Source organism: Stegostoma tigrinum, chromosome 9 (genome assembly GCF_030684315.1).
Source record: "Stegostoma tigrinum isolate sSteTig4 chromosome 9, sSteTig4.hap1, whole genome shotgun sequence".
Lineage (NCBI taxonomy): Eukaryota > Metazoa > Chordata > Chondrichthyes > Orectolobiformes > Stegostomatidae > Stegostoma > Stegostoma tigrinum.
Genome location: NC_081362.1, coordinates 93,895,504 through 93,913,415, shown reverse-complemented (window position 1 = coordinate 93,913,415; position 17,912 = coordinate 93,895,504). Strand labels below are relative to the sequence as shown.

The following is a 17,912-nucleotide window of genomic DNA, read 5'->3' as shown; positions in this document are numbered from 1 at the left end:
GCCATGTGGTCAAACAGTGACCACTGTGTTGTGAGCATGCTGTTGCAGGAAAGTCACCAACTGTATATTCAAAATGTATGTGGTCGTTCTTGAGTTTACAGGGCGAAGAGAGAGTTTGTTTTGACATTGCCACTTGTGAGTCTGGGCACCATCAAGCTTCAGCTGTGATCATTGTGGACTCGGCAGTGATGTAGGCAGATTGGGTTCAAGGTGGAACGGGCTCACACTGTAGTGTGAATGCAGCACCAGATTGACACATGAGGCCCACACCACAAGTGGGGCAGATACTTTATGGTTGCTGTCATTCTGTGAGGCTGCAGTAATGAATGCAATTGTGCTAACCTTGTCTTCCTACTCTTTCAATAAAAAATGTGAAGCCATCTCTTACACAGGGAATTTCATGTAGCCATTATGATTACCAATAAATATGGGTCAGAATCAAAGAGCCAAAACTATGTATTGTGCAGGGAACCACATGTGCAGCCTTCCTCCCCTTGTTTGCATTGTTTTACTGTCCCCAGTTCATTGCCATATTTGGATGATGGCAATATGCTCTTTCAGGTGTTAGTTGGTGGAAGAACCAAGACCACAGTATTGACAAACCTGCAACCTGACACGGAATATGTTGTTAATGTGTACGGATTGCTGGAAGGAGAAGTCAGTGAACCTCTTATGGGAACAGAGACCACACGTGAGTCAGATACTATCTGCTTGTTTTTACTTATATTACAAGGTCCATGTAACAAAAAAAAGTTCGTCAAACCTTGAAGATTGTTTTGTTTGAAATCGTCTGATTGTAATGGCAGAACACCCATCGAAACTTGGCTTCAAGCTATTTATGACTGTTGATGCAATGAAAATGATCCAGCTCTATCTTGCTTGGCATGTTTCCCTAAATGTGCAAACAAAGAGATCTGCCGTACAATTTTTCTGGTGCCTCTTTAGCTCTGTCTTAAGTCAAGTATTTAGTATCAGTATATTCAATAGAGGACTGACGTAGGGAGCAGAGCTAGTAAAGTTAGCTATGCTCTTCAGTGCGCAAGTTGAGGAACATTGATGGGGCATTGCAGAGGGAGCTCTTCTCTGCAGCTTGCTAGTCATAGAGTCATAGAGGTCTACAGCATTGAAATAGACCCTTCAGCCTAACCTGTCCATGTCAGCCAGTTTTCAGAATTAAACTAGTTCCATTTGCATGCGTTTGGCCCATATCCTGCTATGCCTATGTACTAGTCTAAATGTTTCGTAAATGATAAAATTGTACTCCTTCCATCACTCCCTCCAGCAGACCATTCCAGACATTCACCACCCTCTGCATGAAAACTATTGCCACTAGAGACCCCTTTGTGTCTCTCCTTTCTCAACTTCAACCTGTGCTGTCTACTTTTAGGCTCCCCTACCATGGGCTAGAATTGTTGTCCATCTACCCTATCAACTGTGCTACCCCTGAGCAGGGAAGTCATTAACTCTGACACTCACCTGGTGATGGTTTTCCAGCAATGATGTTCAGCCTGTTGCCCTCAGTGTCATTATAGAATCAAGGGAGATCAATATTAGTAGAGAAATGGTGCTGGGAAAATTGATGGGATTGAAGGCTGATAAATCCCCAGGGCCTGATAATCTACATCCCAGTGTACTTAAGGAAGTATCTGTAAACACATTGGATGAATTGTTGGTCATCTATAAACTCTGGAACAGTCTCTGCACACTGGAAGGTGGCTAATGTCACTCCAATAGTCAAAAAGGGAGGTAGAGAGAAAACAGGAAATTCTAGACCAGTGAGCCTCACATCAGTAGTGGGGAAAATTCTCAAATCCATTTTGAAGGACTTTATAGCAGAGCATTTCGAAAGCAGTGGCAAGATCAGACGGAGTCAGCATGAATTTATGAAGGGGAACTCATGCTTGACAAATCTGTTGGAATTCTATGAAGACATAGAAGTAGAGTTGACAAGGGAGAGCTAGCCGATATAGTATATATGGACTTCCAGAATGCTTTTGGCAGAGTACCGCATAAGCGATTATTGTGCAAGATTAGAGTGCATGGGATTGGGGGAAGTGCATTGAGATGGATAGAAGACCGGTTGGCAGAGTGGATACAAAGAGTAGGATTAATGAGTCCTTTTCAAATTGGCAGGCAGTAACTAGTGTGGTGCCACAGGGATCGGTGCTGAGATCCCAGCTGTTCATAAAATAGAATAGAATCATAGAATCATTATTATTAACAGTATATATTAATGATTTGGATGAGGGAACAAAATATACGTCTCAAAGTTTGGAGATGATACCAAGTTGGGTGGGAAGGTGAAATGTGAAAAGGATGCAGAGATCCTTCAGCATGATCTGGAGAGGTTAGGTGAGTGGCCTCCTTTTCTGAGGGAGGATGCTCTTGCTCTCAAGGGAGTGCTGATTCCAGAGATGGTGGGACTGATGTATGAGGAGAGGTTGACTATGTTAGGATTGTTTTCACTGGAGTTCAAGCGAATGAAGGGGGATCTCAGAGACTTATAAAATTCTAACAGGACGAGACAGGTTGGATGCAGGGAGGATGTTCCCGGTGGTGGGTGTGTCCAGAACCAGGAGCCACAGTATGAGGGGTAGACCATTTACGGCAGAGATGAGACAACATTTTTTCACCCAAAGATTAGTGAGCCTGTGGAATTCATCACCACAGGAAGTAGTTGATACTAAAACATTGAATGTACTCGAGAGGCAACTTGACTCACACTTGGAATGAATGGAATCAAACCTTATGGGTAGTAAGCAGGATTAGGATATTAAATCGGACGATCAGCCATGATCGTGGTGAATGGTGGAGCAGGCTCGAAGAGAGCCTCCTCCTGCTCCTATCTTCTACGCTTCTATGTTTCCCTTGGAATTTCAAGGCTCTTTTTTGCTAGTCAGAAAATCTGCCTCAAGCTAATTGAAGAGGAGCTGGATGTCAGATACCAGGATATCACTTTGTTCATTGACAAATTGTTTTATTTGCGATTGCTTCTTCGTGATGTTTCAATTCTTTTTTGACAGTGCCCATCCCTGGTGTGAGAAACTTAAATGTCTACGATGTTACCCCTACCACGATGAATGTCAGATGGGAGCCAGCTAGGGGTGCCTCAGGATATATGCTGCTCTACACACCAATTAATGCCAGTCAGCCAACAGCTCAGAAAGAGGTAATGGACAATACAATTTAACTTCCTTGGCTCGTTTAGTGTTACCTGTCAAATTCCATTCAGCTGGTTGTTTGGTCAATTATTTGCTCAAACCAGCTTCTGTGAGATCCAAGATTCTGTATTTTACTAGTGTATGGACTGAGTAGAGAGACAAAAAAGCAACTTATCATTTATTCTCAGGATTAGTGTCATTTGGCAAAGCCAGTACTTATTGTTCATTTCCCAGTTGTCCCTGAGGAGATGATGGTTGCAGTATAAATTCTTCCTCAACCGCAGGGACTTTGTCAGTTAAGTAGCCTGTTAGTCCACATCTGGGGAGCTAAAAGCCAACCGCATTTATGTGGGATTGGAGTCACGCATAATCTCGGCTTGGCTACTTCCCGGGAGACATTTGTTAAAAGAGTTGGATTTCGATGAATATTGACCTGTTTTAAATTAAACTCCAATTTGCCAACTGCCACTCTGGGAGTTCAATAGTTTGTGAGGGCTATTGGTCACGTACCGTAACAATTAGGCTACTGTAGGTCTATCCTCGCATAATATTTTTACAAAACAACTGGTGCTACGTTGTAGCATCCCTTTGGTAATTTATTTTAATCTCATGGTTTCAGATACAAAATGGCCCGTCCCTGGTGCTGTGAGATAGCAACTAACCACTGAGCCACTCTGTGTATACCCTCAACATTACTTTATACAATTCATCATTGCCACTAGCTTCCAAAGCCAGGTGATTGATTTATTGCATCTAGATTCCCATAAACTGCTGTGGTAGGATCGAACCCATGACCCAAGGGTCTCCCCATTGGCCTGGTGACATTGCCACCATAACATCATCTCCCAAGTCCGCCTTGGCATTGAGGGAATTTAAATGCAGCTAACGAACCACACAATTTTAAACAAAGCTAGGATCAGTAACAGTGATATTACAATGAAATTGTGGTTAGGCGATGTGGATGGAACCGTAATTTCATTGTAATGCCACTTCACTTGACAAAGGAGCTTGCGCTCAAAAGCTTGTGATTTCAAATAAACCAGTTGGACTGAAACCTGGTGTCATGTTACTTCTGACTTTGTCCACCCCAGCCCAACACAGGCACCCCTACATCATGAAATTAATGTATTGATACATTAAAATAAATCGGTTTCACAATTGCTCCTTTTGGGAAGAAAATCTGTTCTCCTTACTCAGTCTGATCTGCCCCTGGGTTCAAAGCCACAGCAATGAGTTGACCTTAAGTGTCATTTGAAATGGCCAAGTGACCCATGACCATGGTTCGTCACCACCTTCTCAAGGAAAAATGAAGGAGCAAAGAAAGTAAATAAAGTAGATAAGATCACAAGGAATTGGAGCAGGAGTGGATGATTTATCCCATGCAGCCTGCTCCATCAACCAGTAAGATCCACTTGATCCATCATATCTGACACCGTAATGGATTTTAAAAAGATCTGTTTAAGTCAACTCTGAATATATTCAATGACCCCATTTCCACAGATCGATATGAAAGAAAATTCTAAAAATTCGTAGACCCTCTTTTCCATTTTAAAGAGAACACTTATGTTTAAAAATCCCCTACTTCTGGATTCCCCTATGAGAGGAAACATTTTCTCAACATGTATTCTGTCAAGCCGCTCAGATTCTTATACGTTTCAATGAGATCACGTCTTATTCTTCTCAACTCCAATGAGTAGTTGCCCAGTCTGCTTAACGCATCCTTGTAAGAAAATCCCTTCAATGCAAGAACTTTTTTCTGAACTACTTTCAGTACAATTGGTGGTGGATAAAGAGAATGAATAAGAGTAAGAATTGTTACATAAGGTCAATGTGTTTGAAAGTGTTTTCAGCCATAAATGCTCAATGACCATACTCAGCTTGTTCCTGAGGCCCTTGCCTTCTTCTATCCTCATGCCCTGTCTGTTTGGTTCATCTCGCATGACACTGAAGAAAAGCAACTGCCCTCCGTGCAAGACTTATGCATTAGATTAAGCTGTTCCATGTTCCAAGTTCTTCCAGGACAGTTATGAACACTGGCAGTAGTCAACATTTGTTGGATCCCCCAGGTATTTCTTATCCATAAGACTAATTGACTAGCTTGGCTAGCCACCATCTTATTCAGCTTTATTCTAATCACAAATCAATTGTTGGAAGCAATTAACCACACTGGCATGAGGTAGCACAGGTTAAAAGTAGCCTGCCCACTCATTTTGAATTCTATCAACAGTCACTTGGATCTAAACCTTGACCCAGATATCACACAAGCTGAATGAAGGCAAGAGTAGCTGCCCTCACCTTTAAGACAACATTCAACCAAGTGTGGAATCAGTGAATCCTTTTGCAATGTAGGGTAACTGTTGGTGGTAGAAAGCCCTCTCATTGTGGGGAGACAGTGACATAACAGTAATGTGATTGGATTAGTCATTCAGTGCTGCACATTAATACTCCAGGGCCAAGGGTTCAAATTGCACCATAGCAACTTAAATTCACTTAATTAATAGATCTAAAATAAAAGCTAGTCTCAGTAATGGCAGCCAGGAAACTATCCTTGATTTTTGGGAAAAAATAATCTTGTTCGCCCATACCCTTTGGGCACGAAAATCTGCAATCATTACCCATTCTAGTCTCCATGTGACTCCAGACCCACAGCAATGAGAGTCTCAACAAGTCGCTGAAAAAGCTGAGCAAGTTCAAGGGCAGTGAGGTATGTGCAACAAATTGTGGCTTTGCCAGTGATTCCCACTTTCCCATGTTGGAGCCAAATGCTTTTGGACCTTCCATCGTGATCTGCTTCACATGACTTTTCTCTGATTCTGCATTATTCAGCTCCATTTACAATGCTGTCCAGAGTGAGACAGCCCATTCCATGCTAGACAGGATGTTGATGGCATCCCGGTTTGCTCAGTGCAAAAGAAGGAAGTATTTGTGCTACAGTTCCAACAATGACCATCTCAAAGCAGAGAAAGTTGAGTCTTCTCCCCTATCAACAGTGTCTCAGGAGTGAGTTGAGGCAGATTGGATCAACCATCATGGCTACATCCAAAGCAGTGGCTGTGAGCTTCATTCATCTTCCACCTTATATGCTCACTCTTTGCCTGAATAAATACAATCAACAATCCCTAAAAAGCATTGCACTGTTTGCTCAAGGACAATTAAGAATGGGCAATAATTGGTGGTATTGCAAATGATGCTAATCTCCCAGGAATGGATATAAAAAAGAATACACCAACTAATCACTCTTGCCACCACGGCCACTAATTATTATTGCATTGCAGTTGCAGTATGGATGGTCACTGCATTAACTTATCCATGTTTGCTTACTATTGGGCTACCTTTCCCATGGAGAAGGACAAGAAAGAATTGCAATGTTGTTGGCACAGAGTCCCCCTGTGGGCCACAATCCATCCTGACTTGGGTGCACATCATTGCTCCTCCATTGTCATTGGGTCTATGTACTGGAGGTTATTATCACAAGAGCTACAGCAGTTCAAGAACAGGCCAATCAGTATCTGCTAGGGATGCCACTCTCAACAGAAAAACAGATTATTAAGAGTATCCAGGCCTGCCTGATATATCACTAACTTGCAGGCCTGTGTCCCTTGATCTTGATATCCAGCACAGTGATATGATGCCTATACACACAGCTCTCTGACCTACCTACCTGCTGAAGCTTGGATAATTTTCCTCAAGTCTGTTTGAAAGTACAGCGCACATTCTGCCCTGAGATTAAGGTGTGGGGTCATTGAGGATGCAATGATTTTCTTTGCCTAACAATATAATGATTTAATGATAGTTATGTTTGTAATGGTTAACTATTGTTGAAAAGTTTTGGACTTTGATTGTGCGGGGGAACTGATGGCAATGCCACTGGAGTATTAATCTAGAGATTCATGCAATTTTTCTGGGCCGTGGGTTCAAATCCAATCATGGCAGATGATGAAATTTGAATAAAATAATCTAGAATTAAAAACTGGCCACGTGTTGACCATGTAATGAACCATGGTTGTAAAAATGTATCACTAATGCCTTTTAAGAAGTAAATCTGCCATCCTTACCTGGTCTGATTGACATGTGACTCCAGACCTAAAGCAAATTTGTCCACTCTTAACTCCTCTCTGAAATGGCCCAGGGAGTCAGTCAGTTTGAGGGCGTCTGGGGCTGGACAACAAATGCTGGCAATACCCACATTCCATATGAGAATTTTAAAAGATGCTGTTAAAGAATGTTTTGCTTGATTAATGCAGAAAACGATGAGCAACAAGCAATGTCATTGGCAGTGAAACATGATCCCTAACGACAGACCCACAGGATTTCATCCTGTGTTAAGAAACAGCCAAACAGTTTCACTCGCCATCTGCCTTATATCACATTCGGTTTTATTACTCAGTCACAATCTTTAGTTTCTCTCTTTGTAAGAGATTTTAACACTTGCAAATATTTCCCTGTTTAAGTAACATAGCTTGTGAATACAGAATTATATATATACCAAGTGGGCTCATTAAACTTCAGTCAAAACTTCTCTGAAGCGTTTACTGAGTGCCTAACACATCATTGTCTGACCGTGTGCAGAGCATAAGCAGCACTTCAGCTCCACTTTGGCTTTGGCATGAATCTCACTCGAGAAAGGCAGTGTTGTCAAAGGGATAGGGAGGCCAGCCACAGAGTTAATGTTGGTCAGTATAATTGCGTAATTTATGTCTTGGACTCTAAGAACTGCTGAGTAACAATTTATGGGAGGACTCCTTCAGTCCTGAATTGTCAGCATTGGCTACATGTCAGATGAGATTGTGGTTTCAAGTCCCTGCCCCAGTGGCTTAAGCATATAATTCAGGCGAGAAGTTGGAAAATACTGAATCTGAAATGAGGTGTTAAACTATGTCCCTAGCAAAAGACTTTGTTATTTGAAAGAAAGTGTTGGGGAATTTTCCCCAGCTCCTGCCTAATATTTAAAAAAAACACGCAGAAAAAGCTGTGGATGCTGGAAATCTGAAACAAGAACAAAAATTTCTGGGAAAAGCTCAACAGGTCAGTCAGCATCTGTGGAGAGAAATCAGAGTTGGCATTTTGGGCCCCGTGACCCTTCTTCAGAACTGATGGCTCTATGGGAAAGGATGTTTTATGTAGAGGATGAGGTGAAGGAGGCAGAGAGAAACAGTCGGTAGAGATAGAATCCAGAGAAAGAAATAAACAGTTGGATAGGCAAAGGAGTGGGTAAAGGTCAGCTAAGGGGAATGAATAGCTGCTAATGGGGACTATTGATGGCTGACAATGGGTTGTGTGTGGTAGCACACCATGTGATGTGTGATGAAAGGTACTTAAGTCCTAAAATTACTAAACTCAATGTTAAATCCAGAAGGTTGCAAGGGTTCCCGTGCTCAAAATGAGGAGGTGTTCTTCCATCTTGTGCTGAGTTTTGCTGGAGCATTTCAGCATAAAGTTATGTTATCGTTAATATAATAGAATTTAATTAACTGCCTGGCTCCAAACTGGTTTCATCCTGTCAACAACCTTAGAGAGCTACTGTGTTTCTTAATTACTTTGGGACAGAGATATGTGGCATTGAATTGGGATTTAGTAAGTATTGGGAGGTTCTGCCAGGAGCCCTGTTGGCAGGCCCAGGCAAGATACCTGGCAGTGTTAGAGGGATATGGTTGTGATGCCTGTTGGGGTGTAGGAGTTGAGAGGTCAGAGGGGCAGAAGCCACCTGGTTAGGAGTTGGAAGGCAGCAAAACCTCAGAGAAGACGCTTGGTGATTTTTGAGGGAGCTCCTCTCCTCTAGCTCAGCACAAACCCATAATGGTGGGTTGATGACACCTTTCCTGTTGCCGCTTAAATCCCAAGGGTGGTGGAATGAGTCTTTTTTGGGAACTACTTGCCAGCTGAAGGGCTACAATTGACCATTTTTGAAGGGGGCACTTGACAGCACATGGACTGCTGGTGTAAATGTGGTGTTTGGCTGGGCTGGGTGGGTATGAAACAGGCAGGCCGGATTTAACAACAAGTGCCCTTTGCCCCTCCTCCAAACCTGTTCAAATGGGTACTCAAAGTGTGGCCCGTAATCGTGGGAATAAGATAGAAATGGGGAAAAATAGCAGCCAATTTCTGCGCAGCAAGCTCCAGATGCAGATAATCTGTTCTGTAATGACATTGTTTGCGGCATCAATATTACTCGCAGACATATTCAACTTCACATAGTAAGGAACACATAGAAGGTCTGTCAGATAGAAAAACTAGGATTGATGTGTGAAATTGTCATCAATTTCATTGTAATTTAAAGTGAATTTCTAATAATTCTGCTCTTCATTCTTTATCCATATTATTTACAAATGATTGATATTTTCTCTTGCAGTTGAAAGTTGGCCCTGATAACACCGATGTGAGGCTGGAGAATTTATTTCCCAACACTGAATATACCATTACAATTCATGCCTTGTATGGTGATGTTCCCAGTGATCCATTGAGCGTGCAAGAAACTACCTGTAAGAGACTTTAATTACATCGCTGCTAAATCTAGCAGATTTTCACTCAGTTCTGCATCTACTTTTCAGCTTGGTTTTTAAATAAAAACAGCTCATGGGCAGGGGTGAAATTTAGGGAGTTGAATTTGTGGCATATGAAATTTGAGGACCCATTTCATTGAGCAGAACAGCATCTTTGTGAAGCAGTTTCACACTCCAGGTCATGCAGGTGCAAGCAGAAGGGTAGAGAGGGGCTAGGTTAAAGTGACCAGGCAAAATTATGGTGGAAGGAACTCAAGTTGAAGACCTTATACCCTCTGGATGAAAGGAAATCCATTTGGAATTGGAACTGTAGAAGCACAGTGGCATTTGTTTCCTTATTGAAGCATCATGAAAGACAAGTGCACTGATACAAGAAATATCGAAACCAGATATGAGAATAGGACCAAAGGGAATAGACAGAGGATATCACACAGTATGATAGAGAACTGGAAGAAATATTAAGAATAATGACCTTACTTTGATGTTTATCTGGGTGATAGAATAGATAGATATTTCATTGAATTATGTGCAGTGCTGGTCACCATATTGTCAAAAAGGAAGTAGAAGAACACAGAAGGATGTAAGACCCTCCTTGGAGGTTTGGTGCAAACTTGATGGGCCGAAAGGTCTTTTTCTGCACAGTGGGGTTTCTATGAGTCTATGATTAATTGGAGAGTTTTCAGAGGATATCTCTAAGGATCATGCCAGAGATGTTTAGGTATCTGTGTCAGAAAACAATTGGCAAGTTGGTCTCTTTTCTCGGGGTGAAAAAAGGTTGAAAGGTGACCAAACAGAGATTTTTAAATTACGGCAGGCATTGATAGTGAGGGTACAGAGGGAATGGTTCCTCTTGTGGGAAGAGCTTAGTTAGAGGTCGTCACGATAAGGTAGTCACTAAGATATCGGTAGGTGAATTCAGAAAAAAACTTACTTCCTAATGTGGATGTTCTCAGTGCAGGCAGTTCTTAAAGTAAACAATATAGACTCAACAATACTACGGGGAAAAAGCAACAAAGTATAATGCTCATAGATTTAAATGGGAATGATGATGGAGGAGTCTCAAGGAAAGCATAACATGAGCATGGCCTGGTTGAGTCAGATAATCTAATTCTATGCTATAAACCATGTATAATCTATGAAAAGTAATGAGAACACAAATGTAGCATTGACCTTTATCACAAGGCCATAAGACACAGGAGCAGAACTTTGGCCATTCAACCCGTCGAGCCTGCTCCACCATTCAATCATGGCTCATAAGTTTTTCAATTCCATTCTCCCTCTTTCTCCCCTGAACCCTTGATTCTCTTGACAATCGCATGGTGGCTATCACATGAGTTGAACAGTGTGTTCTGGTGCAAATCCCAGAACGGTTCTAATTAATGCTTGAAAACTTCATTTCCTTTGGAATTCCTTGTTTTCTTCGTAGTAAATTTTTGATTTCTCCGTGAAAAATTGAAAACAAATTCTAGTTCTTTGAGAGGCATTTTGGTCTGTGAAAAATCACTGTGGAGTGGGTTTAATGCCAATATGAAAAATTAGACGTGCTCAGAGGAACTTAAACTTGTTCTTAACGGAGCCACTTTTTGAAAATATTTAATAATGAAATGATAGTTTCACTGGCCAGGCAGCATTTATTGCCCAGAAGGCAGTTCAGAGTCAACTACATTGCTAGGTTTGGAATCACATGTAGGCCAGACCAGGTAAGGATGTCAACTTCCTTCCCTAAAGGACATTAGTGAACCAGGTGGGTTTTTCTCGAGGAATCAACAATGGATTCATCCTTAGATTCTTAATTCCAGATATTTTATGGGATTCAAATTCCACCTTCTGCCATGGTGGGATTTGAACCCAGGTTCCCAGAATGTTATCTGGGTCTCTGGATTGACAGTTCAGTGATAATGCCATAACGCCATCGGCCCCCCATTCCCGATTGCCTCCCACATAATGTAGCCACAGTGAGTCATGTCAAAACTCAGTATCTGATTTTATTTTGACTTGCTTCATGGTATTTTGTCACCTATTTTTCTCTGCTGAGCTCTGTTTCATTTCTTTCTCCACAGTGCCACTGGCTGGACCCCGCAATATCCGGTTTTCCGATGTTACGCACAGTAAGATGCGGGTCCATTGGGATCATGCACCAGGCAGAGTGCTTAAATATGTGATCAGATACAATGGAGTGGGCGACGAGAATGTCAAAGAGGTGAAGTGACATGTTTGCTTGCAGAGTTATATGAATTTTTAAAAAAATTCTTTCTACATTTGTTGCCCACTTTCTTTTAAAGAAAAAGATTTAAAGAATCTTAAATTAGGGGATGAAGAGTTATTGGAGTCGGTGGGAATACTCAGATCAGTGGTGAAGTAGGTGTAGCAGGTTAAATGTAGCCAGTAATAAAAAATAACTCAAAGAACTGCTTGGATGCTGCAGATCAGAAGCAAGCAGAAGCCAGAAATTGCTGGAGAAATGCAACAAGTCTAGCAACATCTGTGAAGAGAGATTGTTTGATTGATTTATTGCCATGACTGCCTAAGCACAGTGAAAAGCTTTGCTTACAAGCAGTACAGGCAGATCACAGTAAACAAGATTCTACAGATCAAAAAGACTTAGAGGCAAACAGGTTACATTGCACAGGGTGTGCGCTAGGCAAGATCGATGTTAACAAGATCAGCAATATTTGAGGCTAGTGAGTCCATTCATCAAATGAATAATAGCCAGGAAGAAGCTGTTTTTGAATTGGCTGGTCCATGTTTTCAGGTTTCTGTATCTCGTGCCTGACGGAAGAGGTTGTAGGAGATCATTGTCAGGGAACGAGGAGTCTTTGATGATGTTGGCAGCCTTTCCATGGCAGCAAGCCAAGAACAAGGAACAAAGAAAATTACAGCACAGGAACAGGCCATTCAGCCCTCCAAACCTGTGCTGATCCGGATCCTCGACCAAAATCTGTCGCCTATTTTCTAAGGATCTGTATCCCTCTGCTCCCTGCCCATTCATGTATCTGTCGAGATACATCTTAAATGATGATATCGTGCCTGCCTCTACCACCTTCACTGGCAATGCATTCCAGGCACCCACCACCCCCTGCATAAAGAACTTTCCACGCATATCTCCCTTAAACTTTTCCCCTCTCACCTTGAAATCGTGACCCCTCGTAATTAAGCCCCCCACTCTGGGAAAAAGCTTCTTGCTATCCATCCTGTCTATACTTCTCATGATTTTCCAGACCTCAATCAAGTCCTCCCTCAACCTCCATCTTTCTAATGTAAATAATCCTAATCTACTCAACCTCTCTTCATAGCTAGCACCCTCCATACCAGGCAACATCCTGGTGAACCTCCTCTGCACCCTCTCTAAAGCAGCCACATCCTTTTGGTAATGTGGCGACCAAAACTGTACGCAGTATTCCAAATGTGGTTGAACTAAAGTCTGATACAACTATAGCATGACCTGCAACTCTTGTACTCAATACCCTGTCTGATGAATGAAAGCATGCCATACGCCTTCTTGACCATTCTATCGAACTACGTTGCCACCTTCAGGGTACAATGGACGTGAATACCCAGATCTCTCTGTGTATCAGTTTTCCCCAGGGCTTTTCCATTTACCGTATAGTTCCCTTTTGAATTTGATCTTCCAAAATGCATCACCTCACATTTGCCTGGAATGAAATCCATCTGCCATTTCTCCGCCCAACTCTCTAATCTATCTATATTCTGCTGCATTCTCCGACAGTTCTCTTCACTATCTGCTACTCCACCAATCTTAGTGTCATCTGCAAACTTGCTAATCAGACCATCTGTACTTTCCTCCAGATCATTTACATATATCACAAACAACAGCGGTCCCAACACGGATCCCTGTAGAACACCAACGTTCACTGTTCTCCATTTTGAGAAACTCCCTTCCACTACTACTCTCTGTCTCCTGTTGCCTAGCCAGTTCTCTATCCATCTAGCTAGTATACTCTGGACCCTATGCGACTTCACTTTCTCCATTAGCCTACCATGGGAAACCTTGTCAAACGCCATACTGAAGCCCATGTATATGACATCTACAACCCTTCCCCCATCTGTCAACTTTGTCACTTCCTCAAATTCTGTCAAGTTGGTAAGACATGACCTTCCCTGCACAAAACCATGCTGCCTATCTCTAATAAGCCCATTTTCTTCAATTGTAAATAAATCCTATCCCTCAGTATCTCCTCCAGCAGCTACCCCTCTTAAACAAGGGGACAACATTAGCAATTCTCCAGTCTTCCAGTACCTGGGATAGACCCCATCTGGACCTGGGGACTTGTAAACTCTAATGCCTTTTAGAATACCCAACACACTTCCCCCTCCTTATGCTGACTTCACCTGGAGTAATCAAACATCTATCCCTAACCTCAACATCCGCCATGTCCCTCTCCTCAGCGAATACCGACTCAAAATACTCATTAAGAATCTCACTCATTTTCTTGACTCCTCGCATAACTTCCCTCCTTTGTTCTTGCATGGGACAATCCTTTCTCAAGTTACCCTTTTACTCCTTATGTATGAATAAAAGACTTTGGAATTTTCCTTTACCCTGTTTGCTAAAGATATTTTAAGACCCCTTTTATCCCTCTTAATTCTTCATTTCAGATTGGTCCTACTTTCCCCGTATTCTTCCAAAGCTTCATCCGTCTTCAGTCGCCTAGACCTTATGTATGCTTCCTTTTTCCTCTTTGCTAACCTCACAATTTCACCTGTCATCCATGGTTCCCTAATCTTGCCCTTTCCATCCCTCAGTTTCACAGGGACATGTCTGTCCTGCACTCTAATCAACCTCTCTTTAAAAGCCTCCCACATTTCAAATGTGAATTTACCCTCAAACAGCTGCTCCCAATTCACATTCCCCAGCTCCTGCTGAATTTTGCTATTGCTGGCCTTCTCCCAATTCAACACTCTTCCTTTAGGACCACTTTCGTCTTTGCCCATGAGTCTTCTAAAAGTTATGGAGTTGTGATCACTATTCCCAAAGTAATCCCCTACTGAAACTTCAACCCCCTGGCCGGGCTCATTCCTCAACACCAGGCCCAGTATGGCTGCTTCCTAAGTTGGATTATTTACATACTCCTCTAGAAAACCCTCCTGGATGCTCCTTATAAATTCTACTCCATCTAAACCCCTAATACTAAGTGAATCCCAGTCAATGTTGGGAAAATTAAAATCTCCCATCACCACCATCCCGTTGCTTCTACATCTTTCTATAATCTGTCTACATATTTGTGCCCCTATCTCACGCTAGCTGTTGGGAGGCCTGTTGTACAGCCCCAACATTGTTACTGCACCCTTCCTATTTCTGTGCTCTGCCCGTATTGCCTCACTGCTCGAGTCCTCCATTGTGCCCTCCTTCAGTACAGCTGTGATATCCTCTTTGACCAGAAATGCAACTCCTCCACCCCTTTTACCTCCCTCTCTATCCTGCCTGAAACATCTATATCCTGGGACATTTAGTTGCCAATCTTGCCCTTCCCTCAGCCACGTCTCAGTAAAAGCCATAACATCATACTCAGGTACTAATCCAAGCCCTAAGTTCATCTGCCTTAATTACCACACTTCTTGCATTAAACAAATGCACCTCAGACCACCTGTCCCTTTGCGTTCATCATCTGCTCCCTGCCTACTATTCCCTTTAGTCACACTGGTTTCATTATCTAGTTCCTTATAGTCTTTAGTTACTACCTCCTTACTGTCCACTAACCTCCTCATTTGGTTCCCACCCCCCCGCCACATTAGTTTAAACCCTCCCCAACAGCGTTAGCAAAAGCATCCCCAGGAAGTTGGTTCCAGTCCTGCCCAGGTGTAGACCACCCAATTTGTAATAGTCCCACCTCCCCCAGAACCAGCTCCAATAGCCGAAAAACTGAACCCCTCCCTCCTGCACCATCTCTCAAGCAACTCATCTATCCTGCCTATTCTTTCATTTCTGCTCTGACTAGCATGTGGCACTGGTGGCAATCCTGAGATTACTACTTCTGAGGTCTTACTTTTTACTTTGGCTCCTAACTCCCTAAATTCTGCTTGTAGGACCTCATCCCATTTATTACCTATATTATTGGTGCCTGTATGCACCATGACAGCTGGCTGTTCATCCGCCCCCTTCAGAATGTACTGCATTCGATCTGAGATATCCCTGACCCGAGGCAACATACCATTCGAGAGTCTCGTTTTCGACCACAGAACTGCCTATCTACTCCCCTTACAATTGAGCCTTGTAAATGGAGCCCATGGGTGGAAGATTGGCTTCTGTGAAGGTCTGGGCTATGTACGCAACCTTCTGCAGATTTTTAAAAATTGTCCTGGGCAGACCAGTTGTCACACCAGGTCGTTATAGACCTGGACAGTATGCTTGCAATGGTGCATCTGTTGAAATTGGTGAGGGACCTTATGGACATTCCAAATTTCCTGAGCCACATGTAGATGAAGAGGCTTTGTTGTGCCTTCTTGACAGTCAATTAACTCAGTTGGTTGAGTGGTTTGTGATGCAGACCCTTGCCAACAGTGTGGTTTCAATTCCTGTAGTGACCGAGGTTGCAATGAAGGTCCCTGCTTCTCAACCTCTCCCCTCACCTGAGATGTGTGAAGAGTTAATGTTTCAAGTCTAGTGACCCTGGTTCTGACCTGCTGAGTTTCTCCAGCAATTTCTGTGTTTGCTGAAAGTCAGAGGCATTATTGCAACTGTGCAGGACATTGATAAAGTTGAACCTACTGTACTGAATATGGCTTTGGCCTCCAGATTTAAGGAAGGAAATCCTTGCATTAAAAACAATTCAGAGAAGGTTCTCTTGGCTTATCCTTGCATTAAAAATAATTCAGAGAAGGTTCTCTTGGCTTATCCTTGCATTAAAAACAATTCAGAGAAGGTTTTCTTGGCTTATTCTTGAGATAAAGGATTTCTTTTAAGTGGAAAGGTTGAGCAGACTGGGGTTGTCATCATTGGAATTTGCAAGAATGAGAGATGATCTGATTTTTACAGAAACGTTTCTGAAGTACCTTGACAGGGTAGGTGCTGAGACAATATTTTTGCTCGTTGGGGAACCAAGAACTAGGAGGGATGGGTCTTCCATTAAAGATGCATATGTCATTAGAGAAGGTCATTAATCCTTAAAATCGAGCATGCCAAAGAGGAATGAAGGTTGGGTCATTGAATGTAATCAGAGCCGAACTCCATTTTTGATCTACAAAGGGAGTCGAAGGTTATGGGCTGGAAAATTGAGTTCAGCCAGAATCTCAATGAATGCTGGGCAGGCGCAATGGCCAAGTGGCCCACTGCTCTTCCTAGTTTTGATGACCTTTTGTTCTTACAACAACTAACATTTTCATTGTCACTCTTATTAATACAACATATATGTTTCTAGATTTATAATGAGAATTCAAATTATCAAACTTTCCATGGAGAGATTTGACCTCCCATGCTCTGAATTATTCATCCAGGCATCTGGAGAATTTGAATTTGAGTCAAAAAGCATCTCTAAATAAAGATGAGTTATGCTAATGTCCAAACAATGATTTCTAAAGGAAGTCCATCACGATGCTCTCAAGAGGCAACAGGGGATGGACTAAGTACCCATCTTACCAGTGATGACCACATTCTGAGATCAAGTAATAGAAATGGCCAACATATTTGCGTCCCCGAGAGGGTGGTGTTGGAGTGCCTTCGTAAATTGCTAGTTAGGCAGTCAGTTAGTTCAGTTGGCTGGATGGTTTGTGATGAAGAGTGACAGCATTAGTTTGGGTTCAATTCCTGTGCTGATTGAGGTTACAGTGACGGTCCCCCCTTCTCAACCTCTCCCCCTGCCTGGGGTGTGGTAACTCTCAGGATAAGCCACTACTAGCTGTCTCTCTCTAATGAGTGAGTGGGACTGGTAGTGACTTTAATTTTAATTTGCCAGTGCCAGTCTGATACAGCTGAGAGTGTTGCTAGGCTAGGTCAGAGGGGAGTGGTGATGCAAACCACAAGCTGGAAAAAGAAAGACTCAAAATTAAAGAGAACCATGATTAGGATGGGTGAGGGGGTGAGGGGGTGGAGGGGGAATAACAGGTTGTTTAAGACATAACACTAGCAAGACAAAGTGAACTTAGTCTTAAGTCAAACCAAGGAAAAGCATATCTATTAATCCAGATTGTACAGTATTTGAAACTTGTCATTAAGTAACCCAGACATGACAAGAAGCTTCTTAGAACTTTCTTACACAATTCTCGGGTGAGTTTGATGGAGAAAGAGAACTAAGCT

At 42.4% G+C, this 17,912-nt stretch overlaps 1 protein-coding gene across 4 annotated transcripts in view; it reads left to right on the top strand.

The window, feature by feature from the left end:
- The window catches only part of LOC125454703 (collagen alpha-1(XII) chain), a 266,793-nt gene that overhangs the window by 92,141 nt on the left and 156,740 nt on the right, over nt 1-17,912 (top strand). For all 4 annotated transcript variants that reach the window (XM_048535772.2, XM_048535773.2, XM_048535777.2 and 1 more), the window contains 4 exons: nt 562-691; nt 3,024-3,169; nt 9,511-9,640; nt 11,722-11,861. In XM_048535772.2, the coding sequence (XP_048391729.1) occupies nt 562-691; nt 3,024-3,169; nt 9,511-9,640; nt 11,722-11,861 (546 nt within the window). The remainder of the gene's footprint in view (nt 1-561; nt 692-3,023; nt 3,170-9,510; nt 9,641-11,721; nt 11,862-17,912) is intronic.